Source organism: Triplophysa dalaica, chromosome 12, assembly GCF_015846415.1.
Source record: "Triplophysa dalaica isolate WHDGS20190420 chromosome 12, ASM1584641v1, whole genome shotgun sequence".
Classification (NCBI taxonomy): domain Eukaryota; kingdom Metazoa; phylum Chordata; class Actinopteri; order Cypriniformes; family Nemacheilidae; genus Triplophysa; species Triplophysa dalaica.
Genome location: NC_079553.1, coordinates 8,046,549 through 8,073,800, shown reverse-complemented (window position 1 = coordinate 8,073,800; position 27,252 = coordinate 8,046,549). Strand labels below are relative to the sequence as shown.

The 27,252-nt window shown below is 38.8% G+C and overlaps 4 protein-coding genes across 6 annotated transcripts in view; all 4 read right to left on the bottom strand.

The window, feature by feature from the left end:
- Positions 1 to 781: 781 nt before the first annotated feature.
- On the bottom strand, positions 782 to 4,593 carry tlr19.1 (toll-like receptor 19, tandem duplicate 1). The gene is made up of 4 exons (XM_056762055.1): positions 1,637 to 4,593; positions 1,335 to 1,543; positions 1,149 to 1,257; positions 782 to 999 (listed from the first exon to the last, which is right to left on the bottom strand). The coding sequence occupies exons 1-4, from the start codon at positions 4,190 to 4,192 to the stop codon at positions 988 to 990; spliced, it is 2,886 nt and encodes a 961-aa protein (XP_056618033.1). The 5' UTR covers positions 4,193 to 4,593; the 3' UTR covers positions 782 to 987.
- A 144-nt stretch (positions 4,594 to 4,737) lies between these two features.
- Positions 4,738 to 15,483, bottom strand: pbxip1b (pre-B-cell leukemia homeobox interacting protein 1b). Its single transcript, XM_056762057.1, is given in 10 exon segments — positions 4,738 to 7,048; positions 7,051 to 7,158; positions 7,622 to 7,889; positions 8,759 to 8,878; positions 8,984 to 9,027; positions 10,550 to 10,789; positions 11,730 to 12,009; positions 13,173 to 13,382; positions 13,485 to 13,567; positions 15,390 to 15,483. Coding segments are annotated over 9 exon segments (2,646 nt in total). The 5' UTR covers positions 13,542 to 13,567; positions 15,390 to 15,483; the 3' UTR covers positions 4,738 to 5,729.
- Positions 15,484 to 16,179: 696 nt separating this feature from the next.
- Positions 16,180 to 17,352, bottom strand: lenep (lens epithelial protein). Its single transcript, XM_056763176.1, has 2 exons — positions 16,892 to 17,352; positions 16,180 to 16,324 (listed from the first exon to the last, which is right to left on the bottom strand). Exon 1 carries the CDS (start codon positions 17,088 to 17,090, stop codon positions 16,899 to 16,901), a length of 192 nt encoding a protein of 63 aa, XP_056619154.1. The 5' UTR covers positions 17,091 to 17,352; the 3' UTR covers positions 16,180 to 16,324; positions 16,892 to 16,898.
- A 475-nt stretch (positions 17,353 to 17,827) lies between these two features.
- shc1 (SHC (Src homology 2 domain containing) transforming protein 1) overlaps positions 17,828 to 27,252 on the bottom strand; it is a 28,022-nt gene continuing 18,597 nt past the window's right edge. For all 3 annotated transcript variants that reach the window (XM_056761659.1, XM_056761660.1, XM_056761658.1), the window contains 10 exons: positions 26,718 to 26,781; positions 25,165 to 25,284; positions 23,933 to 23,986; positions 23,230 to 23,281; positions 22,735 to 22,861; positions 22,130 to 22,289; positions 21,985 to 22,042; positions 21,493 to 21,609; positions 20,816 to 21,051; positions 17,828 to 20,717 (listed from right to left, as the gene is read on the bottom strand). In XM_056761659.1, the coding sequence (XP_056617637.1) occupies positions 20,589 to 20,717; positions 20,816 to 21,051; positions 21,493 to 21,609; positions 21,985 to 22,042; positions 22,130 to 22,289; positions 22,735 to 22,861; positions 23,230 to 23,281; positions 23,933 to 23,986; positions 25,165 to 25,284; positions 26,718 to 26,781 (1,117 nt within the window). In that variant the 3' untranslated portion in view covers positions 17,828 to 20,588. The remainder of the gene's footprint in view (positions 20,718 to 20,815; positions 21,052 to 21,492; positions 21,610 to 21,984; positions 22,043 to 22,129; positions 22,290 to 22,734; positions 22,862 to 23,229; positions 23,282 to 23,932; positions 23,987 to 25,164; positions 25,285 to 26,717; positions 26,782 to 27,252) is intronic.

Below are 27,252 nucleotides of genomic sequence, written 5' to 3'. Positions count from 1 at the left end.
GACAAAAACACTTTTTGTTGAAGCCCTCTACCGGACACACCCATTGGAAATCTGATTTACCTGCCAAAGATGACTAACAACAAAAGTACTCGTTAGAGAAACTGGGTTTGTTTTAGAAAGAGGTGCATATCACAAGCACTTTAGATGTAGAGTATACAACCATCTTAATGGGTTAGTTCACCCAAAAATAAAAATTCTTCAGATATAGACTGTAGTGTAGTCATCGTTTATTCAAGTGAGTCTGTGTGTAACAGCGCTATCTAGTGTTTTAGTTGTGGATTAGCAGAATCATATTTCATCCACTGTCTCTAAAGAGAAAAAGATTCAGCCAAGCTTCACAAGGAAGTCTATATTCAGTTCAGTTCCTCTTTACCAAGACATATACATATTTTAAACTTGCTGAACTTAATTAAATATGTGACATACTTTGTATTAACCTTTACTATTTGATCATGTGAATTAAATCATGTTCTCTTTTCTGCAATTACTTTTAGCACGAAACACAGCAGATGTGGTTTTATGGTTGAGTGGTTTTTGGGTGAGCCTTTATGAAGTTTAGAGAACTCTCTCTTTCTTTCTTATGTTTAATGGCACATTCAAAAAACAACTTTCTCTTTAATATTTTTTAAAAGGTATATTTTCTTCCTGTAGCTCAACTAGTAAAGCATGTGGGTTTGATCCTTATGGAATGTACACTGAGTTGTTTTGGATATCTTCTAAATGCATGATGTCTATGTTCAAAGCATGAATTTAGATTTTCAATGTTTATTGTTGATTTCAGATGAGAATCATACAGACAATGTGTAAACCATGGTGTCAACAGCAATATACACTGATAGCATTTTAAATACTAAAGGACAGCACAAGGTTTATATTACAGTACATCACACATCATACTGTAACATACACAATGTGATGCATGCATGAGACCGTTTTTACTCAATAGGTTGTGGCAAAAAAAAATACAGCCTGCTTCACTCTGAAGTTTCAGGAAGCATTCTGTAAAAAAAGAAAGAAATATTTAAGAATATAAATATTCAATATTTAAGTATTGCAATAATATAGCTATATAAATATAGTTTGCATTCCGTTCAATTTCTGTATCATTCATCGTCTCATTAATCCCTGACCCCGTCTGTTTTTCTCACCGTGTCTACCTCCACAATGTTCTTCCTCAGACGATCCCAGAAGTTGACTCTATCAGCTTCATCCTCTGGCCAGTCCAAATATGTCTGAGATCTCACCAGTCTCGCCAACCTATGGGAAGAAATTTTAATACAATTTGTTAATAGCAAATCACCAACGAAAATCAGAAACAGGATAGGCAAAATTACCGATGGAAAGCGGAGAGCTCAAAGGGAGAGATGTGTTCGAGAAAGATGAGGATGAGACGGTAATCCTCCTCTTCCAGCTGGTGGTGAGTGGCCACTCGGATCTCCAGACCACACCAGTTGCTCCGCAGATACGAGCGGCTGATCAAACAAATGGTGCACTGGCTGCTGTTGATGCTCTCTTTGATATTGTCCACAATACCTTTCCCCACCTGGAAGATGTTACAAACGATTTTTACCACAGTGAATTGTTTTACAGTAAATTCAGATCATCATATAAAACATTGTTTTTTTTTAAGTCTAACCTCAAAGTCTCTGTTATGAAGACAAAGTCTCAGTCTGAGGTGGCCTTGTTCCTCCAGTCTTGGAATCATCTCCTCCATGACCCAGGCTTCATCTCGGTTGCAGAATGACACGAAGGCATCATACTTGACCTCCTCCAGCTCTCCATCTACCCGCTCAAGTCTTCTCCTCCTCCTCTGCCACTGCCTGCCAAACATCCTCTCCGCCAAACCTCTCAGACGGAAGTAGAGGACCACGGAAGGCCAGCGAGCGAACCGATATCCGACCGCCAGCGACATCACGAGAGAAACACAGGCAGCCGTGCCCACATAGCACAAGTACTGCGTGTCAGTCTGACACAACTTTTCCATAGTTTCCAAAAAGTTGCGTTTCTGATAGTGCCACACGCACTCTTGCTTTTGAATGGAGACAACCTGCACGCTTTTGGTGCTTTCCGCCCATTCAAGAATCCAGCCGTTTATGCAATTGCACTGGAAGTCAACTCTATCGAGAAAAAAAACTTTTAGCGCCGGCAAAACATCAAACGTGCCATCAACCAACACTAGAGGGCTGTCACTGTAAAGACGCAAGAGCTGCAGAGATGTCAGGTTTTGGAACATGCTCCTGGTCAAGAAGCTTATGTGACAGTTTACCAGAACAAGGACCTGGAGCTGTGTCAGGTTCCAGAAGACTCTTCTTACATCTGTATTGTTATTGAACCTCAGGTTCACAAGCTTGAGACGCTTCAGACGGTGCAAAGTGTTGATGTCTGTGTAACTTATCAACACTCTTTCTGACGTCTCCGTGATCTCGAAGGATTCCAGGTTTGGGAAAAAAGGTGCCATGAAGTCATTTTTGCATATGAAATAAGCGCAAGTCACTTTTACCTCGCGAACAGCTTTTAAAACGGGAGCGTCACAGCCGATGAAACCCAATCGATCTCCTTTTAGCTCCAGAACAAACGTCCCACTGGGCTGCGGTGCCTTGCCCAGGTAAAAATTTGTTCCGAAATGTGCATCAATACTAAGCCGCTGCATTTTCGGTGGGAATCCATGAAAAATCTTACTGATATACAACTCATAGACATATTCCAGTCTGCCAATTGCCAACTCACGAAGCTCATGCTGGTGACGAAATGTTCCTTCCTCAATGCTCTCTATAATGTTGTCGTTGATGAGAACGACCTCCAAAGAATAGAGATATCTGAAATCGTTTGCAGTAAGCTTTGAGATCTTATTTGAGTTGAGATTAAGAAAGGTAAGGTTCTTTAAACCACGGAATGCATGAGTCATCAGTCTTTGTATGGCGTTGTTGCTGAGAACAAGTTTTTCAAGATGAGGCATACAAGCAAACTGGTCTCCCTCAACTTCTCTGAGGAGGTTTTCGGAGAGGTCAAGTGCTGTTACAGACCACACAGTTCCATTCGCTGCAACACAGAATGGAGCTTCTGTTAACTTCATGCTGTAAAATTTGAATGTCTGGATCTCTGGTTTACATGTCCAGAAGTCAAAGTCTAGATGTGTCACCTCTGAACAGCCAATGGACAAATTTATCAATTCGGTCTTACAATCCTTTAAATCCTCGGCCGTCCATCTGTCTATTTTCTCGTAAATGAGGCTGAGGGATCGAGGATGGAGGCGGGAGATGAGGTGACACAAGTCACTGACGTTTGTGTTGCCTTTGCTCATCACATCACCTTTCAAAGTCAAATCGCTGACGTTTCCAAGCCCAGATTCCCAAATGCTATCGAGCGATTCACCTTTAAACTCAATCATAAGGCTGGAAAGGTTCTGGAAGGCAGATAACGTGTGTGTTTTTATGACTTCGAAAAGGTTCCCCGTTAGGTCAAGATTCTGAATTCCAGCAAGCACATTCAAAGGCCAACTCTTTGACCCGTCTGAACATCCGTTATTCTCAATAGTCGAAATGAAACTGTCAAGCACATTTAGTTCCTTCAGACTGGCCATTCCTTCCGAAAGATGACAAAAAATATCACCAAGGTTCTGTTCGAAAGTCCTGATCAATTGTAATCGGATTAGTTTTATCAATGGATCGAATATAATGCTTGACACATTAGCTAACCGAAGACCTATTAACGTCAACTTCTCCAAATTAGACAAGCCGGAGAATGCGAGACTTTCCACGTTGACTGAACTACATTCCGCATTGTTGAAAAGCATCCACAATTCTTTCAGACTCCTAAGGCCTGAAAAAGCACCAGCCTCAATCCTCACCAAACTTTCCCCTTTTATTTCAAGAACCTCCAAATTAGGAAAGTTTGAAAAGGCGTTGGCAGGAATACTTTTAATATCAGTGATGATACAAAGGGATCTAACCTCTGGGCTGACCTCTGTCAGATCTGTACGCAGGTCGGTAACGTTGCATTCGGCGTATAGACCCATCCCTGGTAAACGGTAACAGTATGGAGTCTTGGGCATGTCTTTGAGAAGATGCTCCTCGATGGTTATACAGCGTCTCGTGATAAGGGCAAAGCTGACATTGCAGATACTTAAACACAGTGCAGATATCCACCAGATGCGCAAAGAGACGCGGTTTGAGGGAGATGCATACAAATCCATAGTGAGAGATCTCTCAAATCCAACCTTTGCTTACTTCAATCTCTTCATGTGCGTTTAGTCTGCAGAGGCATATTAGCTATTCCGCCTTGATGTATTGAGTTATTTATTGCTTCTTTCACTTCTTCTTTCACGCAAAAACCTCACAGGGCTTTTAAGGAAAATATACAGAGGTGAAAAGTGAGAATCACTTCTCACTGACCATCACATATAAAACAGCGAATAACTTTAACTGTTAAATTGACTTTATGCACTTGTACAAATGAAAAAAAAGTATGTTGTAAAATGATGAATGTTTATCTTTTGAGATTGATAGTAAACTTATAAACATTTTCTTACATTTGCATATTGTTTAGGGTTACTGTGTGTAGCACAAGAGGAACCGAGAAAATCGTTTTCAGGAACTGCAAGCTTATCTACAGTGTTTGTGATGATAAGATAAATTTCTCAGCTGCAAAGAGTAAATGAAAAAAAAGTGTTTTTAAAGACGAAACAAATATAAGATATAGCTCAAGAATGAATACATTTATAAAGAAATACAATTTGCATAACTGTATCCATTGTGTTTATTCTGTGAAGGTTTCTCAGCAAATACATTTGAACTATGACAACAAACAATTGTTAGCTACAGTAAACAGCTAACCAATAAAAAACGAACAATATTTGTCAGGGTCGCATTGAAAAATAACAATTAGATTACAATAACATCAGAATTTAGTTGTGTGTGACAAACCTCTTGCCTCAAGTACTTATAAATCGATTTTAACACCAAATTACTTACAGCGGTGCATTTGTAAAAGCAGGAATGCAGAGGGACAAGAGGTTTTGCCTGACAGCTTACACACTGACAAGTGCTAAAGGGACTTTTAATGACACTTATAAAGCCAAACCTTCACTCCCTTTCTAAATTAAACAAAGGAAATCTGAACATTTTCATTTGAAGGACTTATTTCAATTTTGTTGTTTGTTTAAGCAACATTTCTCACCAGTTAAAAGTGCAGGATGACAAAGACATTATTTACTAAAAATATCCTCCATAAAATGGTTTAAATAGTAACAAAAAAAAAATCGAACACTGGGTCAAAAGTCACAACCCTAAATATAACACAGTAATTTAAGAATTAACATATGATGAGCATAACAAAACTAAAGAACATTAAATAAAGTCAAACATATTCTATTCAGTATTTGTACGCAATGTATTAGCGAAGTTAATCTTCCAAATTAACAGGTATGAACTACTGTAAAGCTAGAAATAAAAATTGGACTTGACTGTACTAGTTTGTAACTCTCAAACTCAAAGAAAAACAATACATTCTTCTGATAAGTATACCCAGAAAAAGTAATGTAATGAAAAACTTTATGTAATGGACAGGTTGTGTAACATTCCCCAAAAACGCCAAACAGAAAACAGTGAGCAAAACAGCTTTTATATTATAGGGACTGCAAGCGGTGGTTTTCCAGTAGCATTTGACATATAAACAAATAATCTTGATAGTTTCCTCATGTTCCACAATCTCCTGGGGTTTCTAAACTTCTTTCAACCTCTAGATTTTCTGCTCTCCACTGGAAGAGCAAACATCTCCATCGCCTCCCTTTCCAAAGCCTCCATCTCCTCGTCATCATCGTCATCCTCTTCCTCGCTCTCCTCCGAATCGCTCTCTTCTCCATCTGCCATATCCTCCAAAATGTCCGCCACATCTTCCACAAACTCGCTGAACGGCATCCGTTCATGCACAAACAACCCGTCTGTGAAGAACTCTCTCACCAGCTTACTAAACTCTTCCTTCTCAGATGTTCGTTCTTCAGGAAACTGGATCTTCTTCAGGTAGCTCTGGAGCAGGATCTCAAAGTCCTGCAGGCTGACAGGAGAAAGCCCCTCGACACCAGCACATTCTGTTACACCGCTGCACGTCTCCTTGTGTCTGTGGTTGTGTTGTATCTTCTGTCTCTGTCTGGGCCAGTAGCTCTCAGGATTTATCTGGTGGTGTTGCTTCTGGTGGTCTTTAGAGCGATGGGAAGACGTTTGGTCTGAATGTTCACGCCTGTGTCTCTCGTTGTTGCTCCGTTCCTTCTCATCTTTGTATCGTTTCTCCTCATTCTGACTTTTTTTCTCATCATGTTTACCCTGGTATGCCTTTCTCTGTTTATCGTCCTTTAACTTATCTCTTTTCCAATCTTCATCTGTAGACCTCTCCCTCTCTTTCCCTCTAAAATGAATTTTCTCCATTTCCTTTTCAGCAAACCTTTTGTGAAATTCTTTTTCTCCTCCTTTCCATTTTTTCTCTGTTTTATCATTGAACTTGTCCTGGCTTTTTCCTTTCTTCCACTCCTTTTCTCCTTTCCATTCATCTTTCTCCTTACCCTCTTTCTTTTTCTCTTTCTGGTCACTCTGTTTATCAGTATTCCATTCCTTTTCCTCTTTCCAATCTTTCCTGTCTCCTCTCGGTTTCCATTCCTTCTCTTTGTCCTCTTTCACTTTCTTTTTTCCTGTATCCTTCCAGTCTTTTTGGTCTCTCCTATGTTTGTCCTGTCCCTCGTGCTTGTCTTTCTTCAATGTTTTCTCTTCTTTCCATTCTTTCTTCTCATCCCAATCCTTAAAAGCTTTCTTTGCCTCGTTTCCTCTTTCTATTTTACCCTCCCCTCGTTTTTTATCACTTTTCCTCTCTTTCTCATCTCTAAAGTCTTTGCTTTTCCCTGCTTTTCCTTCCTCCGCCTTGCTTTTATCTTTTTTCCAATCTTTCTGTTCTTTAACACGTTCTTCCTCAGTCACCTTCTCTCTCCTTTCCTTGCCGTCTTTCTTCCCACTTTTCTTCTTTTTTTCTTCTTTTTCCTCCCTGCTTGGCTCTCTCTCCTTGCTCTTTTGTCCCAGTGCTTCGTGTGCTTTATATCTTGTGGTTCGATGGGCAGTACGTTCCTGATGTTTCCACTAGAGGGCATCCCAGAGGCAGTAAGAGGATGTGCATGTTCTACTCGTTCTGAAACAGAGCCAAGATGAAAACATTAACATGTAGTGACAAGGCATTGAACATTTTGTCAGTGAGCTAACGGTAAGTGCAGTCTGCAAAAGTCATAAGCAACAATTTTATAGCAAGGTCAATTGTCTTATGTAGTTTATGATTATGTGTAAAACTGTGTATTTGGAAAAAAGTGAGTACTGGTAACTGTGTGGGGACCTAATGTCCCCACAAAGATAGTCATACCAGTTGATTTTGACCTTGTGGGGAAATTCTTTTGGTCCCCATCAGGGAAAACTGTTTATAAATCATACAGAATGATATTTATTGAAAATGTAAAAAATGCAGAAAGGTTTGTGTGATTATTAGGTTTAGGTGTTGGGAATAGAATATATCATAAGCCTGATATAAAATCAATGGAACTATATAGAATGTCCCCATAAAACATGTCAACCTGTGTGTCTGCGTGTTTTACCTGTGCTCTGTGTGAGCTGTGAAACTTGAGCTCTCAGATCCTCTAGTTCTCTGTGCAGTGATGGTAGAGCCTCCAGCTCTTTTTTTGCTCTCTCATTTTCTTCTTTCATTCTCTCGTTCTCTTGCTCCAGCTCCTTCTGAAGAGCAGGCAGTCTATCAAGCTCTTCTTGTATCCTCTGGTAGTCTTTCTCCAGCTCTTCTCTCTTTGCACGTTCTATCTCTCCCTCCTCTACCAGATGGTGTACTCCTTTCAATTCCCCTTGATGTTGCTGTGTTGACCAAAAATATAACACATTATCATTTAAACTTCAGTTTCCCTGCTTCTTTAAATAAAAAGAATATATATATTAGGTTCTAGTAATGCATTAGGTATTGTAGGACTACTTTCTCCTTTGGATTAAACACTTTCATTTATATTCTCATTTGTAAGTCACGTTGGATAAAAGTGCTTGCAAATGTACTAGATCATAATCTAATGTTCACAACAGGAGTGACTTTGTTACTCATCTCACATGCAAAGAGGTTAATCTTTTTTTGCATATACAGTAAAAGTAGGTTAGTTTCTTTATTTATATAGCACAATAAAACAACAGTCGTTGAACCATTGTGCTTTACAAAAGTTTTTCAAATATAAAGAGTAAAAACAAAACAGAAAGACATACAACAAGAAATAAAACGTATACAAATACAGCACACTCCATATGACTCACATGCTATAGGCTTTTTCTAAAAGGTGAGTTTTGGGTTTAATTTAAAACTGAGATTCTGTAGTGATCAACCTAATGGATAAAGGGAGGCCATTCAAGAGACTTTTAGCCTTGATATGGGGACCCTTAACAGTCTCTGATTTGATGAGCTTAAACATCTAGCCACTATGTTAACAGTCACAAGTTCAGATAGGTAAACAGGAGCCAGAACATTTAAGGCCTTAAAAAAAAAAAGATGAACTGGAAACCAATTCAGAGGGAGTAGGACGGGTGTAATGTGCTCAATTTTTTTCAGTAGTGCTGTGCTACTGTCCTTTTTTAATGTCAGAGAAGGAATGTAATACTACAGTAAATTACTATGCCACATATTTAAATTGTTCCAAAACTGTACATCGGTATAGATGATATTACAGATCTGCATGTGACTGTACCTGAAGCTGTGCTTGCAGTGTAAACATTTGCTCATCTGTATCCTTTGCCTGTTTGCTTAAAATGTCTGGAGGATTGGGACCCACAGGTGTGTCTCTGGATACTTCAGAATTCAGCCACTCCTGTTAAAAACAAACATATTCAATCTACATCTGTTCAATTCTATGCGAGTAGGTGTGAGAATAACCGATAGAAATCAGACAGCCAATGAGAGAACATCAACTGACCTTATTTGCTTTATCTTTCAACTCTCTAACATCAATGTCGCCTTCTGAGAGGAGAAAGAAAAGATTGGGTAATATAACATGACACCTTAGAAAATAGCGTGATAAAGATGGGGAAGAACAAGACTAACATAAAACATCCAGACAGCAAGACAACTTGTGTATTGATCACGTGCATGAGGAATCATTCACTTAAGAGTGATTTCATCTGATACACTTTCATTTACAGCTGTTCAGAACTGTTGTGCACCTATTTGAAAATTAAACGTCATTTATAAACAATAGCAGCAGCCATAGTTTTAAAGGGATAGTTCACCCAAAAATGAAAATTCTGTGATGAAATACTCACCCTCAGGTCGTTTCAAACCTGTATGCATTTCTTTGTTCTGTTGCACACAAAGCAAGATATTTGGAAGAATGTTAGCAATTTTCAGTTCTTAGACATCAACCACTACCATAGTAGAATTTTCTTATATTTTTTGTTTCTGTTGAACACAAAATGAGATATTGAAGAATTTATGAAAACAAACATTTCTGGGGCACCTTTGGCGACCATTTAGCGTTTCCTACTATGGTAGTCAATGATGTCCCAGAGGTTGACATTGCCTAATATCTTTCAAATGTCTTTCTGTCTTCATCAAAACAAAGTAATTTGTACAGGTATGAAACATGAGGGTGAGTGAATAATGACCACGTTTTTATTTTGGGGTGAACTATTCTTTTAACTGTACAGATTTATATAGATTTTAAACCATCAGTACATGAGTTTAAGTTTAAGTGATGATGTTTTAAATGTTTTGAAAATAGGATATTTTAAATATTTATGTGTTCTTATGACATCAAAAGTATATTGTGAATTATTTTGAAAATACAGAGTTTTAATTGTGACTAATATCGTGTTATGATTTACGAAATCTTTGAGAACGCCACCACAACACACAGTGATAATGATTTCATATTCAGCAGCACATGGTCAGATAAGCGACAGCACATGCATTAACCAATCACCAGCAAAAACCTAAATGGTGCCACTCTTTTAACTTCACACAAATTCTCACACATGCTTTCTATTCTCCTACCGTCATCTGGGTCCATGAGCACACCTGTGAAATAACACACCTCAGTCTCAGACACATACTAAATACTCAGTAAATACTCAAATGCACTCTCTGATATGGCCCACTCCACATGTACAATGCCTTTAGTCACATGACTCATTGTGACATGCACATGGAGACACACCATATACCAATTTCTGAGACTGCACTGAAAACCTGAAACTTAAGTTCAGTATATAGTCGAGTGTCGGAACTACACAAGCAACACGTGCGTGGACACAGACATCTAGTGGTCATTGCCTTTCGACGCAGACAACGAAGTAGAATTATAAATGACAACTGACACGTAGGCTATGGCGTAGGTCCGAGGCAGAACTAAAAAAACTTTCAGGATATTGAAAACTAAACACATACATTCAAAATTTTGCTCTGTTGTCAGGTCACTATTCAAATGTGTGGGCCAGTAGCCTCAAATGATCGAAAAGAGAGAGAAAGCGTGCGTCACACTCACCAGAGAAGAAAATGGTTCCTAGACCTAACAGAATGAGCGCCGCCAGGATACACTTGTTCAAAGAAAAGACCTTTTCATCCTCTCCTTGAGGCAGTTGAAATTCCTCCTCCTCTGCTTCCTCATCATCCTCCAACTCAGTCCTGCCCTGGTCCAAAGAGCCCAGGTGGGTAATCTTTCTTTTACGTAAACCATCTCCTTCCTTTTCTTTTTTTCCTGGCAGTTCTACACCCGGCTTGAAATCTACACAAAAAGCATGTGATTAATGCATATTCATTAGTTATGAATGGCATATGAGTTTATAATCAAGATAAATCCCATTTTTCTGGTTAGTACAGCAGCATTTTTTTTACAGTAGTTAAAGTTGGCCTTTTGATGCGTCCATACAGTATATAGTAGTAGCTAGTGTCATTCATACAAATAGGACGTATTTGCAGATAAATATGCTTAACAACATTCTTATTAACCAACTACCCTTTTATTACTGTATGATGGTAAAGGTATGAAGTGGAAATAATGTTCATCCACGAACACGTCCTATTTGGATTCTCATGCGGCTGTACGCCTCTGTATAATGCATTATTCCATATTGGTTTGTTTGGTGAATTGAGTCTACACTCCAGGAGTGCAAAGAGTCTGAGGCTCTATTTCCGTAAGTCCCCATGGTAATGAAATCAGTCTGGGCTTTGCCTCCACAAGTGTGTTTCAGAGATCTCAGGACGGCTTCCAGAGCGCAAAAAAGAAATGCCAGACATCTGCACGCAACGTTTGTGGTGTGGTGTACAATAAGCTGTGTAAAATACCACAGCCAATATGCCTAATTTCAAACCGTTGCTTTAAATAAAATATCTGCAAGCAAATGCTGAAAGCAGGGCATATCAGAGAGAACGATGCCGTCAAAATGTAAACACAGCTGACTCGCTGTATAAATACATTTATAAAATACAGCGTTAAACAAAAAACAAGCTGTCAAGCTAGTCATGCAGCTAGTGCATTGCATATCAGACCTGTCACTTAGGCTCCATTCTGACCACGTACAAGGTTTTATCAAAAATATATAGACATACACAGAACAGATACACATAAATAAAGTATTAAACAAGCAAGTAGTAAACATGGGTAAAAAAACTAAATTAAATATTTGGGAATCTTTACGTGACAGGTATCATTTGACTCGACCAACCTTCTGTTCTGGTCTTCTTCAGATGAGATACCTCTCCTCCCTGACAAACTGAAGCAGGATGTGTGCTTGATCCAGAGGTAGAGCTCATGTGTGTGTACGAATTAGAGAATGATTCAGCATCAGTGCCGGGACCGTCTAGGCTCTCTGAATGACCTGTAAGGGCATCTTGTTCATCATGGTCAGGGGTCCAGGAGCTGAGGTCTTCAAGTGAGGTGCTGTCTTCCTTAACTTCTAATGTATTTAGTAGGGCTCGACTCTCACTAGTCTCTGGATGCTTTACCTGGTAAACATTTGGTATATCAAAATTTTGTTACAATTTAGCCTTTACAGGATTGTTCACCCAAAATCTGCCTTCATTTCTACCGCAGTTCTTTTTTCTTTAATGGACCTTTTAAATCATCTTGTAGTTTTTCTTTTCCCTATAATAAAAGCATGCAGTGTATTTCTGATTTTCTAAAGCCGCATAAAAGGTTTCTTTGAGAAACATTAGTCAATAAAATTTATGTTTTGGCCTTTCGACCACAATGAGATGCCGTTTTTGTCAACGAAAACTGAGTTTTTTTAAAATATACTCGAAAGTGGATATGATTGAAAACGCCGGTTTCCCGTTGTAGTGAGGAGAAGGAATACGAAGGGGTTTAAAAACGATGAAGCGATTTTAGTCATGTGACGCAGTTGTATCGGCTGCTCTCCTGTTTGATAGCATTAATGTAAGTTCATGCATACTTTAGATTGAATTTTAGGAGACAGAATATTGAATTACTTGCTGTTATTGTTAAGTTAAGTTTAACTTTCGCAGCTTTATAGTCTTGTGTTAAAGGATGTTGAAGGAGACTCATCTCCAAGTTACCTCATAGTCCATCAATTAAAAAAACTGTGTCTTTGCTCCACATTGCCGCAACATAATAATGCAGAAAGTAAATAAACGCCTGACAGATATGACAGGTGCTGACGCGTCTTGGGTTTTACTCACGCGCATTATATGGATGTAAGCGTTTTCAGACGTTTCAGTGTGGATGGGCAGCGTTTGGAAAACGCTTGAAAATGCTAGTGTGGACGAAGAGCGCTCTGAAAACGAACACCCCCTTTTCTAATGAAAACACCCTAGTGTAGCCAGAATCTTAAAGGGACACTAGACTATTTAAAAGTCTCATATCAAATTCCAAGATAAAGAGAGAAATAAAGCAGTATTTTGTCGCTGTCCTTCTGAAACCTTGATGAGAATGGAAAAAATACTTTACATTTAAAATGAATAAACGCTGGGTTGTCAAAGTTGACGAGCACCTTTTAAATACTTTTATAAGTTAGACATTTGTAAAACCCAGTGACAAATATAAGGGTGACTAATAATAATGATTCATAACCAAAAAATATAAATATGAAATACGAAATATGAAGATCCAAGGTTTCAGAAGGACAGCAGCGATTTATAAGTTAAGACACCTGAGGTGGCTCTGTGGAATGAATTTCCTTTGTGTCCTCTGATTCCTGGCCGGGATCCGATTCACACTGCCCTGGTGCTGATGCTTCAGTTGAATTCTTCACCAGGTCAGTATGGACCTCTGTTGAGGCTTTATGCGCTGATAAATCGTCTGAATCCCCCTCGGTCTTATTACCTTCAGCTGCTGGACCCACATTCTCAACTCCTGTCTGCTGTATATTGAAACACATACTATATTAGACGATCTGTCTCTGTCAAACAAACCTACAGCAAGTTTCTCGACCTGAAATATGGGCATTTTCAAACCACCTTACCTCAGGGGTAAGAAGAGTCCAGCTGTTGCCACTGGCACTGTTGCTGTTTGCAGACATTGCCCCCTGGTGGCTCAGTCCCACAACTGTACAGCATAAAGGAAGTCATCAATTATGTTTACATAGAATTAATTTTTTTGGAATAACAAACCACATCAACTGAAGCATCACTGTACACTACGCACACTGTTTGTACATTTGTTGCGGTGTAGTTATATGTAAATTTTGTGTCATTATTATGTGTACACTACGCACGTTGTTTACTTTTGCTGCTGTGTAGTTACATGTAAATTGTGTCGTTCGTTATATTGTGGTCTAACATTTGTACAGACATTTTTACTGTGTAAATGTGTGCAAGAATTGCTACTGTAAAGAATTGTAATTATTTGTAACTTGTAATCTGTCATACTGCCATGTTGGTCAGAACTGGAAGTTCACCTACTATTGCACTTGTGTATATAGTGGCAATAAAGGGATTTGATTTGATGTAAGGAGTCCCTTTACAACGATAAAGTTGAAATACAGGTTATGTCTAACATAAATAATATGTTTTTATTTTATGCTTGGTACAGAAAGCAACCCCTAACTAAGAAAGTAGAGAGAAAGTCCAAGCGAAAGCTGAAAGTGCAGCGAGTTTGTTTCACTTCATTAGTATTATTCCAGTGTATCATCGGTTACACTATGGGTTTCCTGGCTGCTAAATAGGTTGGCAAAGAACTGTGTTACTAAGGATGTCATTCAAGAGAAACAGCACTAAAGGCATCAAAGGAAGAGGAGAATGAAAGACTTATATTCACAGTGACAGCACTGAAAAACACAGCAACAGACCTACAGCTTACTACTAGAATAGAGTAAGAAAGCGTAGCTTATCCAAGTGGGTCAAAGACTGCCGCTTTAGTTATTTACAGCCAGCTATTCAAATGTTCCTAGCATCTGTGCTCATCGCTTATGACTGTTCTGTAGATTTCAATATTAAGTAGAGATCATGCGTGGACCAAGCAAGCATATGATCCAGTTAATCCAAAATGGTAATTAGAAAAAGCAATAGTCTAATAGCCAGTGTAACACTTTGTGGCACATTTCATTCTCTAAGGATCTTTTTCCTTTCCCAGTAATTTGGGTCTGCTAATAATGTGCCTCCCCTGAGAGATTCTTTGAATGTAGCCATGAGCCACGAGAGATGTGAGGATACAGAAGAACGTCTGAAATAGATAAAAGCTAAAAATAACACAAAATGAGGCACAGAAAGTATATCAATTAAAGTGTAATTCGTTCTGAATTAAGAAAATGTCGACTAATTCAAGATGCTTTTTATACTTTTGTATCTACTTAAACATGACTTTGTTGCAATACGGCATTGTACGTCTCGTCATTATAAACATTTATTTAAATAAAACAGTAACGTTAAACGACAAAGATCGCCTTACAACGCAGTACGACACTTTATAATTATAATGATTATTATGACAATAGTAGTACATTATAATTTTGAAGTCGCAACACTGGTTATCACGGTACATTTTGACAAATAGCTTTAATACAAATATTTAACAAAGTTTAAGGGCAGGCAGTCTTATCTCCTCTCGCATCTTCTCCTCTCAAATTAAACGCCATACAAGGAAACATTTCTTCACGTCTCATCTCGAAAATTATCGGCATGCGACAGAATCCTGCATTCAGTCCCACCATATGATCCACTTATGTTGACAGACATATGTTCACATTTCGAGCAGACACAGCTGTCAAAAGGGGAGTGTTCGGTTGATAAACCGCAAGCAAATAATGACGGACTCGCAGTTTGCATTCATTCCGGAAATACAAAACAAGCACCGAAGTTACACCAACTGAAGTCTGATTAAACTTAAACGCGAACTATGTCAGAAAGTACTGCATTAAACAAAGCCCTACCTGAGAACCCTTTCCGCCTCTAGTTTCCTCTTTCACAAACCAGTCACACGTCTTATGCAAAGTTGCAAATTTAAGTGTGCAGTTTTGTTGTCACGTCTCTGGTCCTTGAAGTTTCCCACCAATCAACACTTGACCTTCAGTTATGTCCCGCCCATACTCTGAGATCTCCCCCAATCACAGCATTTCGTGTCCTCCCCTTGTGGGTAGATTGTGACTGACACGAACAGGTGACATTAAAATAAGGCGCATGTGTTGTACTGCGAACAAATGTTCAACGCCAGCTTCTGTAGAAACTTTTATTAAACTACAGGTACACTGCATGAAACTCGTGCCGCACTGTTTTTGTTATGTATATTTATGGTGTTTTAAAATCGTGAGGCGAACTGAACGAAAAAACAATTTACCTGTGACGGATGATTAAACAGGCCGACAAAGTCCTATAAACCTTGAGTATATAGGAGGAGGGACACGATCCATATCCAGAATCTTGGGAATGGGCTCCTTTAGTTTCAAGAACATCTTAGCAAGAACTCACAGTTTTACATCAAACCCAATTAACATTGTCTTAAAATGATTAACATTAAATGTACTGAATAGGATTGCAGAGAGTAATACTAGCATTAAATCTGTGTGTATCCACTCGTAAAGAAACATACTATACGAGGACTACAATATCCACATAAACTATGTACTGTACATAACAGATGAAAGGACTAGTATATAACATATTGACAAAAAAGGCCTAAAACTCTTTAAACAAGCTGCTAAAATCATAATAAAGGGTTTTACACTCTTTTTTCATTGATAAGATCATCATTTATTGGACAACATTCTCAAAAAGGTTTGTAAAATTTGTGTATGTGTAAAGAGATCTGGGGTTAAGACTGCTGTCGCAGAGAACATGTCTCTGATGATAAAACACTGGTGCCGAGATGCTGAAAAACAGGGAGATGACATAAATGTGACAGTACATTTTAAAAAGGATTTTTCATTATTTATTCACCCTCATGTCATTCCAAACCTGTCTGAATTTATTTCTTCTGCATAACACAAAAGAAGATATTTTGAAGAATGTTGATAACCAAACAACATTGCCCTCAATGACATCCATTGTATGAATACAAAATCAACGTGACATTTCTCAAAATATCTTTTTTTGTGTTTCACAGAAGAGAGTCATGTGCAGGTTCTGAATGACTGTCATGAACATTATTCTGTTTTTAGAAAGTTACTAGATGTCCACCTAGTGGTAACGTATAAAACTGCAACCAAAACAAGGTCAAGGCAACCAGTATGTTTGAGTGCCTGTTTTTCTTCCAGTACATTGATACATTTCTACTTTAAAATCATAAACAAATAAGGCGTTATTTTCTTTACATAACATTCTGCAGTTCTTTTAAAGCTTTAAATTTAAAATAGTGCCTTATGTTACATTGGTGGATGTGCTTATAATTCGTTTTTAGGCAACAAGATAAAACAAATAAAATATTATCGTTTTTTACCTTTCTTTTAGTCCAAGATCTCTTTAATGCACCAGCAACAGAGCAGGAAGTACAAACACTCTTTAAGAGACTGGGTGACCCCATAGGCTACATTTCCCCCCAGGAGATTCTTGCCACGGCCCATCCTCAGGGCCGCATCTCTGAAGTTTTGGCCCAGCGAGGATGGCATGGCATGGGTTTGCGGTCGCTGCGGGTGCATGTCGCTCCAGCGCTCCACAGTTGACTGGACAGCGAGAACAACACTGGAAGGGATGAGATTTAGGAGAGCAGGACGAGACCCTATTTGCGGCGGTGTGCTATGGATTTCCACTTTCTCTCGCTCAAGCGTCACCTTTCTTCAAACGAATGGTGTGAAATCACCCAAGGCATTCAGTTGAATCAGACTTTCTCTGAATACGTGTTCCCCGCTATGTGCTCGGCTTGCTCAGGGCTGGTGAAGCATGGATACACAACCCCTGTGCCCTTTCTGCCCGCTCTAGTGTAAAATAGGTCTGGAAAATCCCAGCTAACTGTTCACATCCTATTGCACAAAGACCATTTTCTGAGCGTTACACTGCCTCATACAATCTGTCTATTGTTTATCTCTAATTCCTCTGTTGTTCACTGAAAGATCGTGAATGGCTCAGTCAATATATTTACCAACTGGTGCACATGCACGCACCAACAGACAAACAGCAATGTTTTTTGCGCCACAACCTGTTGCTTCTGGAAGTTATGTCAGTTTGAAAACAATTTCTTAATGGAATTAACTACAGCGATAAGCAAACCTTGAATACCCTTAATATATCTCTTGAGAGAATTATTCATTCTATATTACAATATAATATAATAGATCTAATATATGTATTGTATAGATTGAATGCAACGTTGCTTTAAAAACAAGCATCTGTCCAATCCATCCAAGTAATTCCATAGATCATGCAAAGAGGCTTAGAGTGCATAGAATTGAGTTTTATAATGAACAACTTTATGCTAAACAATGCAACAGGTCTAATTAAACACATCAGGAAAGGTGAATGATACAGTATATGTATTTATATGTAATCTATTGTTTGAGATACACGTGTAAACATTTATGTTTTCTCCAAAGAACAACAACATAAAAATGATCATTAAAATAATCATAAACATGGAATAAAATATTTATATAGGTAAACCAGTAAAAAAGCCTTTGGCTTAGAAAATAGCAACCAACCAACCACAGCACAAAAGTCACCATTACCTCTACAACATGAAGTGATTTCATGCAACAAAAGGCCACTGTGAAATATGAAAATGAGCAAACGGTTCAGTGGTGTACAAAAGCTAGATTATTTGATATGTTTCAGCCCTCCAAGTCCATACATACGAGTTCACACACAAATACTCAGACAGAAAAAACAGATCCAATAGTCCATCAGCACATCAAACAGAAAATCAAACAAACCATTCTTTTTATGCTATAAGCATACATTTGGATTACAACCCATTCAAATTCACAATTAATGTGAGGGATGGTTATAATCAATGCTGACTGAACATCACAAATACCAAAGCAAGTCACCAGGTACCAATTTTAGATTCACAAAGCAGCCATATATGGCCTGTGATGGGTCTCATTTACAGATTTGTGGCGGCTGTGTGAAGACCAAATTATGATATCAATGTGGTTATTGTTGACATTGTGAAATCTTTGTTTTTCTTTGTTGTCTTCGGGATTTGTAAATGACCCAGTACAATCTGCTATAAATCTGACAACTCTCGACAGATTTACAATGTTATTGACAGATTTTAGATGTGATACACTTACAGACATAAACTACATAGCTGTTAGCAAATGTAAAGCATATATACAAGTTGTCTTCTAGGGTGTTAAGCATTGCTTTCCACAAACAGAATGTGTTCTTAGTCGTAAGTTAAAGATGAAACCGAACAGTTTTATTGTAACCACAGTTCAGCACTAAACTAAGAGCACATTATAACAGCAAGGCAAAAAGAACATGCAAAGGGAAAATGAAGATTGCTTTCCCCAAATCTGTATTAAACCTCATTGTGTCATTTTTGCAGGTTTTACCTGTTTATGTCCCTACTGTAGATCTACAAAAGGTGACTGTGTTATATTGGAGTGTCTGTGTTGGGTGAAAAGGCACAATCCAGAACATAAAAAAATGATCAAATAAGGAAAAAATGAAGAAGAACCTTGTGTCCTCCCTGCCTCTTCCTGTTTGTGGTTATACAGAAACTGTACTTTGTGGTGGCGAAAAAGCCGTAATGTTTAGAAATTATTTGGAGTGTTTTTTCCCACCATAATGAAGGCCTCCAGAGTTTGACAGGTAAGGAAAGTCAAGCAATCCTGCCCCACCCACAAAAACACATCATTAAAATGCAGCAGAGTGATCACGGTGAATGTTGAAAAAGCATGAATGTTCCAGAATACACATTATATTCTTTGTTTTGTAACTAAACATACAGAAGCACTTCATCAATAGACGTGAAGATCGATTGTCAATGCCAACAAAGAAGAAAAGTCAACACGAAAAAGCAGCAGAAGAAAAATAGTCTTCGCTCCATTTCCCAACACATGAAGAATTAAACCAACGAAGTCGTCCACTGTTTAAGGAAATGACATCATTGCAACAAATATTCAAATTCTTGGTTAAAATGACATCATAGGAAGGCTTTAATGCAGATCTCTTTGATCTTAAACAGTCTTCATACTTCATCTTTACAGTTCAGCCCATTTGTCCTTTTCAGATTAAAGATTTATACTCGCATCCACAATGCACTTCATGGTTCATTCTCTCCTTGTTCTCCCAGACAGATGGATGATGTTATAGGGAAGAGAAACATCCCTTTTTCCAGTAATTGAGTATATCTGTATTATACCTTACAAAGCCTAGGATTAGTCCCTCACAGCATCTGCATATTTGCATAAGGAAAATTCCACACAGCACCTGTGCTGGCTGCTAAAGCTTTCACATGTTCAGGGGTGTTCCCAAATGGCCAAAATTCCTAATCTTTCCCGGGATCACATCAGAATTCTGTAAAGGGCATTTCGGGGGGAAAACGAGGGGCAATTCGGAGTTTTATCCTCTGGCATGAGCTCTTCCGCAGTCATATTCCAGTTGGAATCGCAACAGATGCGATTCATTTCATGGCGAAAGTGAGTTGTAGGAGCTTTGTTTTCTCTTTAAAGTTTTGCATTTTCATTCAAGAATAAATCGAACGCATTATCTTCACAAACGAAACATCTCTTTTTTTATAATGAGTCATTAGTCTTCAGATTATTTCCATTGCATCCCAATTTTTAGAGTGCTACAAAGGTGCTCTGATTTACATCAACTCTATGAATGCCTAAGTCTGTTGCCATGGTTACAGGTGCACCTCAGTCTGAAAGACATGACATTGGTTTAAGGAAGTGATGTCACACCCAATACTGGTTCCTTTTTCCTCTTTTAGACGTCTCACCATTTCAGTTTGGCTTTTTGTACTCGCTCATTTCAAACGTCTTTAAGTCCTTGAGTAATGATAGCATCGCTTTAAAATTTCATGGTCCGTGGTTGACGGCATATAAAATTCTGATAAAATTCGTTTTTTTATGACTCTGCTATGATTAGCTTATACTCCCAGTTGAAGAAAGTTCTAAAACAGTCTGGCAAAAAAAGTGGGAAACGAAAGCTTTTTTAGCACGGTAAAGAAAAATCCCATCATGTTTCTCTCAAATTCGGCGCTCAACTGGCTGCTGCAGACACACTTCACTTCCTGCAGAGATAATTGGTAGCCGGTTGTCCATGTGATAGCTGATCAAGTGACTAACGCTCTCGAAGCGGTGATCTTTGGTGCGTACCTACAAAAACATACAAATAAAAGATTATGTTATAGGTTTGGTAAGGATACACTTATAAAATGTGTTGATCAACGTTTTGACACCATCCTGTCACTTACCACTCCCTCAGGATCCACCAGAAGCAGGTGTTTGGGCTGACCGCCCTGCTGTCCAGTGAGGACATATTGGCCTGGTGTGGTGCCTGACTCCCGCACCAGAAAGTCTCCATCCTTCGTCAAAAGCCGCTCGGCCTGTCTGCGGCTTAGAGGACCATGGAACCAAGGCTCGTTCTGCAGCTGCTCTGCCAGAGGAGGCGCCACTGCACCTGACACACCTAAAGCATCATCAAATGGTTCTGGAAAGGAAGAGACCTTCATGTACATTTACATTCAGATATAAAATGTAGCTGTTATTAACTACATAAACACTAAATAAGACAGAAATCTCTATAAATAATTGTATTTATTTATCTATTTTATTTATTTAATATAAACGTTTCATCAGACACACAAGCCTGGCCGAAGTGAACTTTCAGTCTGTGTTTGGTTCAAATATATAATTTTTTTAATATTAAATTCACATTACCATTAATTTGTATTCATATTTTACTGTATATTATTTGTATTAAATTAAAACTAGATTCTTCGCAGATGTCTACCAGTTTGAGGCACATAACTTTATGTGGTTGCCTCTAAACTCATCTATAAATGAAGAATTAGAATTAGTGACAAGTCACTAGAGGACATTTCCTGACATTTGCGAGTTTTTCCACATCTGTGTGAACCCTGTTACTCACTCATGTCAAATGCATCTCTGTGAGCATTCCCGTTGGCTGCTGCCGCCGCTGGAGGGCGGGACTTATGCACATTGACGTACGAAGGGTCATCAAACAAGCCTCCTTCCTTAACTCCCACTGAAAAGAAAAATAGTGAGGTTGAAGCGAGTTAACCTTCAGATGACTGCGCTTAAGTGGTGCTATTTTGATGTCAACTGTCAGCGGGGCCAGCTATCCAGAAGTCACCTCTCGCAGCAGTGTAATAGGTTTGGGTAGCGTCCAACAGCGAGCAATGAACGGTGACAGAACAAACGCTGACTCATTCTGTGCAACGGCAGTCTCATAGATGAGAGTATGAATGAGCGGTAATAATATAAAACTGACAAATACTACTGTATGGGGAGTAAAAGCATTTGTAAGGAGCTTGGCTGAGATTTGAAGTATCAAATACAGTAGGATCTAGATGCAAAACAGTAAAATGTGTCACTAATAGTGTACGTGTGCAGAGCTGACCTGGTAAAGGAGGTAGTGGCTGCTTGTGAATATCGTTCTGGCTGGGCTGTCCATACGGCTACAGAGGCACAGATGGGCATTGCATTAGAATGTGATTCGCACGCAAACCACAAGCCAAGACATGCGGGTTCATGGGGTGTCTCACCAATGTGGATCCCGTGCTGTGGCCTTGGCGGATCCTCATGTCAAGCAAACCTCCAGGAGGAGGCTGTTTGCCAGGAAAGTTATTATAATACGGAACGTCTGGGGGTGGAGCCAGGTCTTCTTCCTCTTCCTCCCACGCTGACCCGTCGAACGGAGCCATCCTAACAGAGAACAAGATAAACATTAATACTTTATTATATTTACATGGGCATGCTGCCCTGTTCATGGTAAATGATGAGCTACTTCTAGGCTGCTGACTTCAGCAGCCTAGCATAAACATATAAGAGTAAATGGTTGTACAAGTAGGGACAGCAAACAAATGAAATGTGATGTGGCCGCACAAAGTAAACAGACAGAAAAATGCACAAAGAGTCCACATGTCTATATTTACACATTTATTAGCCGTCTGAGTGTATTTAAGACGCTTAACACACAGAGACAGGAAAACAAGATTCTCTGTGGCAGTAAACATTTACAGAGGATATTGAGGGGACTTCTAGTGGTCTTAGTGATGTACCTTTATTACATCACAATGCCATGGAATTTCATGGAAGCTATAAATGTAAATACTTGGACCGACACGCACATAGAAACGAAAACACTTACCGGTCGTGAGGGGTGACCAGTTTAGGGGGGTTCTTCAGATACTGCTTGAAACGGAGTTCAAAAGCCTGACCGATGGTGCTAATGACCTCCTGAGCCAATCCCTCTGAACACTCCAGGATATGACACGCTACCAGATAGGAAGTAGTCAGTCAGAACAAGTGAACGTTCAAATCCTCAAATGAACAGGTTAACAAAAATATTATTTCCTCATGTGTTTACACATCTGACTAGCATTTACAAAAAAATCCAACAAAGACTGGAGCATCATCCTATTACACACACAGGAGTAAATAATGACAACATGGCCCTTTAGTTGCAAATAAATAACGGCACATATAACAAGGTTATTAAAAACTTATCAACTCAAATTTTAATCTACAATATTTCAATTAAGTTCTGGCTGTGCATGGAAAAACACTCATTACATTTCACTTGCAGATATGACGCCACACTCATTCAGTATTTAAATGCAAAAGTACCACGCTGTTAAATTACCTCTTTGATTGACAGGGTCTTTGGCGACGTAGGCTACATACTCTGCTGTGTCCTAAAAAGAGAGAGAGACGCGATGAGCGAGAGAAAGGGCTGGAGAGATTGAAGAAGAGGCCATTAAGAGAAATTAGAGTACAGAGACAGAAAACAGAGGCATAAGCAGAAGGTAAGTCTTAGTTAAAGCTGCCAATTCACTAGAGACAGGAAACAGTGGAGGAAATGGACAGATGAGCAAGACAAATGAGTAGGATGACAGAATGAGAGTGAACCTGATAGAACCAAGGCTCAGAAGAAAGCAAGGAAATAAAATAAGGAGAACTAGAGAAATAAGGGAAGAGAAGACAATGGAAAGAAAAGTATGCTCGTTTCCAAAACTTTGTAAACTGCCTACAGCGGCATTTTCAGGCATAATGGGCACAACGACAACAACGTGAGGAGTGTTTCAAATAGTACGCAATCTTATTATGCTGCATCCTGTAATACTGTATGTTATAATAAGTAATGTTTTTGATTTTATGTATCCTTGATAGTGAAAATAATCCAAGAAGCTGGATGATGCAAGAGAAACATTCTTTTGACTTCAACTTATTTTTACATTCAATACTAAAAAGCATTAAAATAGCTGAACACAAGGGTGCTGCCTATTTAGAGGGCTTTAGAACAGAGCCGGAGAGATTTTAAGAGAGAAAAAGAGGCTGTGACTCACTGGGTCTCCTCCTGACGCAAAAGAGATGGACTGCATGTGATGGTTGGCGATAATCTGTAGGGAGAGAGGGATGGACAATGTGACAAACAAAAACGACATGACAGGATGAAACAAACATGGAGAGTGACATACGAAGGAGAGAGGATAAAAGCAAGAGGTGGGGAGAGACAAGGGAAGAACTGATCCGATGAGACTGTGGTCTAAAGTAGGAACGGTTGCGTGTTATAATTCTACATAGCTTCGATTCATTAAGATAAACACATATCAGGAGAGCAATTACTCCAGGCCTTATTCTGGGCTCCAGTCGGCTGCCTGCTGTGCTGCCTGAACACAGATAAACCTCACAGGCATAACGCAAATAAAAATGAGCAGCGAGAAAAAAAATCTTGTGGTGTTTGTTTCTATAGACGACGGCGGGATAATCAATTGGACCCCCGGGTACCACAGTTATCTAGTATAAATTCACAAATATCTAAATAGGCTCTGAGCTGCAAGACCTCATGCAAATGAGTTCTACTTTTATCTACACTGAAAACACATTAGACACCTGCTATTAAACACGGTCTCAGATGATCTGATGACGACAAGATTTAAGGTGTAACAGATTGTTGTTTACACCTTATAGTAACTTGGCTAGTAGGGAAAGTTCACCCAAAAATTTAAATTATGTCATCATTTATACACCCTCTTGTTATTTAAAACCTGTATGACTTTCCTTCTTCTGCAGAACACAAAAGATATTTGAAGAATCTTGGCAACCAAACAATGATGGTTCCCATTGACTTGAATCGGTTTTGTGTCCATACAACAGAAGTCAATGGGGACCAACGTTTTTTGGGGACTGACATCTTTCAAAATATCTTCTTATTGTGTTTTGCAACAGAAATAAAGTCAAAGGTTTAAAATGTCAAGAGGGTGAATAACCACTTTTTGTGAACGCAGTTAGTTATTGGATCACCCATAGGTTTGCCCCACCCCTTTTCTCAAAGCTAGCTCTTCCCTATAGTGACTCCCTCCACTGAGCCAGAAGTCCACATGTAAAAGCGATTAAACAACCAAAGCGATACTTCGAAAGCATCATAGAGCTTTAAAACGCAATAGCATTGTTCATACAAACCTTCCCTGCTGCACTGAGCATCAATTCACTGCAAGATGCTTTTATGATATTGTGAGTAAAGATTTTCACAGAGAAAAGAAAGCGCTGCGTTTTGTTTGCATGTCTGACATCTCACCTGTTTGCAGTCAACTGCCAGTAGGTTTAAGCTGCTGGTTGACACAGTCAGGTTGATTATCATCCCAGCAAATTGGAGATTACTCTTCCCTAAAATGGAGGAGAGGCATCGAGAGCTTGGCTGGAGAGAGAGAAACAGAGACTACGTCAGTTTTACCACAAAGTGTTAAAGAGAGGCTGAATTAAAAATAAAAAAAGAAATATATCATGCCTTAATATTTTATGAGAAGACATTTTTAATGAGGATGTTTTAAATAGTTTATGTCCACGACTAAGTATGGTAGGCTGACTCACAGATGCTGAACTGCTTTGGAACACTTTTGCATCTATATGTATCGTACAAATAGCCATTTTTAAAGGCATTGTGCTGGAGAACTCTAAAATAAACTAATACAATGCACTAGGGCCACGTTTACACGATGAAAAACTGAAAACATTTTCCCTTGCGTTTTTAAAAAGTTTCACATACAGATGACAGCGTTTTCAAAACGGTCTGCATTTACACGGATCCAGGAAAACGGATAAAAACACTGTAGTATGCACGCCAGGCCAGTGGATGGCGATATTGATGAGTAAAGAAACAGGACGAGCGTCTCCGCTGGTCGTAATGGTGCAGCAAATCTACATTTTGCTGGGGAAACGTTAATACATAGTCGCCGTTTTTAAAATGTTGCACTTTGAGACCCGATTTCAAATGTTTGTTTTTTCAGTCACCTAAGACACGTTTCCGTGTAAATAGACAGCCAAAACGATTTTTTTTGTTTGTAAACGTCTAAGATAAATATAGGTAGTACATTTCCAGTGTATTAAATGTATCATTATTTTGAACTATGATTACAGCTACTTTTCAGTGTTTAATGTTTTATATTAATATAAAACACACACACAATGATCTTCTTTTGATTGACACCTTGAACTTGTTTAAAGGAATAGTTCACCTTCAAAGTGAAAATTCTGTCATACTTACCCTGTTGTCATTTTAAACCAGTGTGATTTTCATTCTTCTGCAAAACACAAAAGATATTTTGAAAACCATTGGCCCCCATTGACTCCAATGCAGGTCAATGGGGACCAACGGTTTTTGGTTTCCAACATTTTTCAAAATATCTTCTTTTGTGTTTTGCAGAAGAAAGGAAGTTGTGCAGGTTTGAAATGACAAAAAGGCGTGTAAATAATGACAGAACTTTCATTTTGAAGGTGAACTATTTCTTTAATCACTGAGCTGTTGCAGCGCATTCTGGGATTGCATTCAATGTAAAATAATGTACGTGAAATAACTTAATTTAGGAAGGAACATAATTTAGTAGGTGTCCTTTTAGGAACAGTCTAGTCAGTCTATAATGTCTAAAAATACTATTGGGTTTTGAAACACAGCTTGTGAGCTATGACCGTCTCGATCACAAAATCTATCTTTCCAGTCTCACACAGCCTCTGAAACCTGAAATAAACCAAACACCATAGTATGACCACTATGTGCATTTGTGTGTCAGAGTGTACCAGAAGGACGCAACGTTTGTAACAAACTAAAGTGAGATAAGATAAAGCGTAAAATACCTTTCTTCTGCGTTGAGCTCCTTTGGCTCCTGGCACTGCCTCACACACAACTGATATTGCCTCCCTGAAACACAACACAAACAGTCACACATGCAGCGTGTCAGATAGGAAAACAATCCAAATTGACAGACGATTCGCTCTGTGATTTCATATTGTCGAGGGACTATTACATTAAAAAGGTCATATGGTGTGAATATGTGTTTTTCTGTGTCTTTGGTGTGTTATGAGTTGCCAATGCATGTATTACACATGTAAAATTGCAAAAATTAATGTGTCGGAACAAAAGATGCATTCTATCTAAAAGTGAATGCTCACCAACCTGCCTGAAACGCCTCATGTAACCACACACCCACAAATCTACATCAGTTCGTGGTATGATTTGACTAAGACCGCCCAAATGTATACGCAAGTAATGTGGACATACCTTTCGGTACAATTGCTTTGGAATCTGATTTTCCAAATATGGTAAGAAGCATTACATTTCCGTCACACGCTTGCAGTGTTCGACCAATCACTACACACTCATTAACTGGCC

Coding starts and splice junctions, on each gene's coding strand:
- tlr19.1 (XM_056762055.1), bottom strand. CDS start 4,192: ATGGATTTGTATGCATCTCCCTCAAACCGCGTCTCTTTGCGCATCTGG. Junction 1,544..1,636: donor TTCATAACAGAGACTTTGAG/GTTAGACTTAAA, acceptor AACATCTTCCAG/GTGGGGAAAGGTATTGTGGA. Junction 1,258..1,334: donor GAGCTCTCCGCTTTCCATCG/GTAATTTTGCCT, acceptor TTCTTCCCATAG/GTTGGCGAGACTGGTGAGAT.
- lenep (XM_056763176.1), bottom strand. CDS start 17,090: ATGCACCCGCAGCGACCGCAAACCCATGCCATGCCATCCTCGCTGGGC.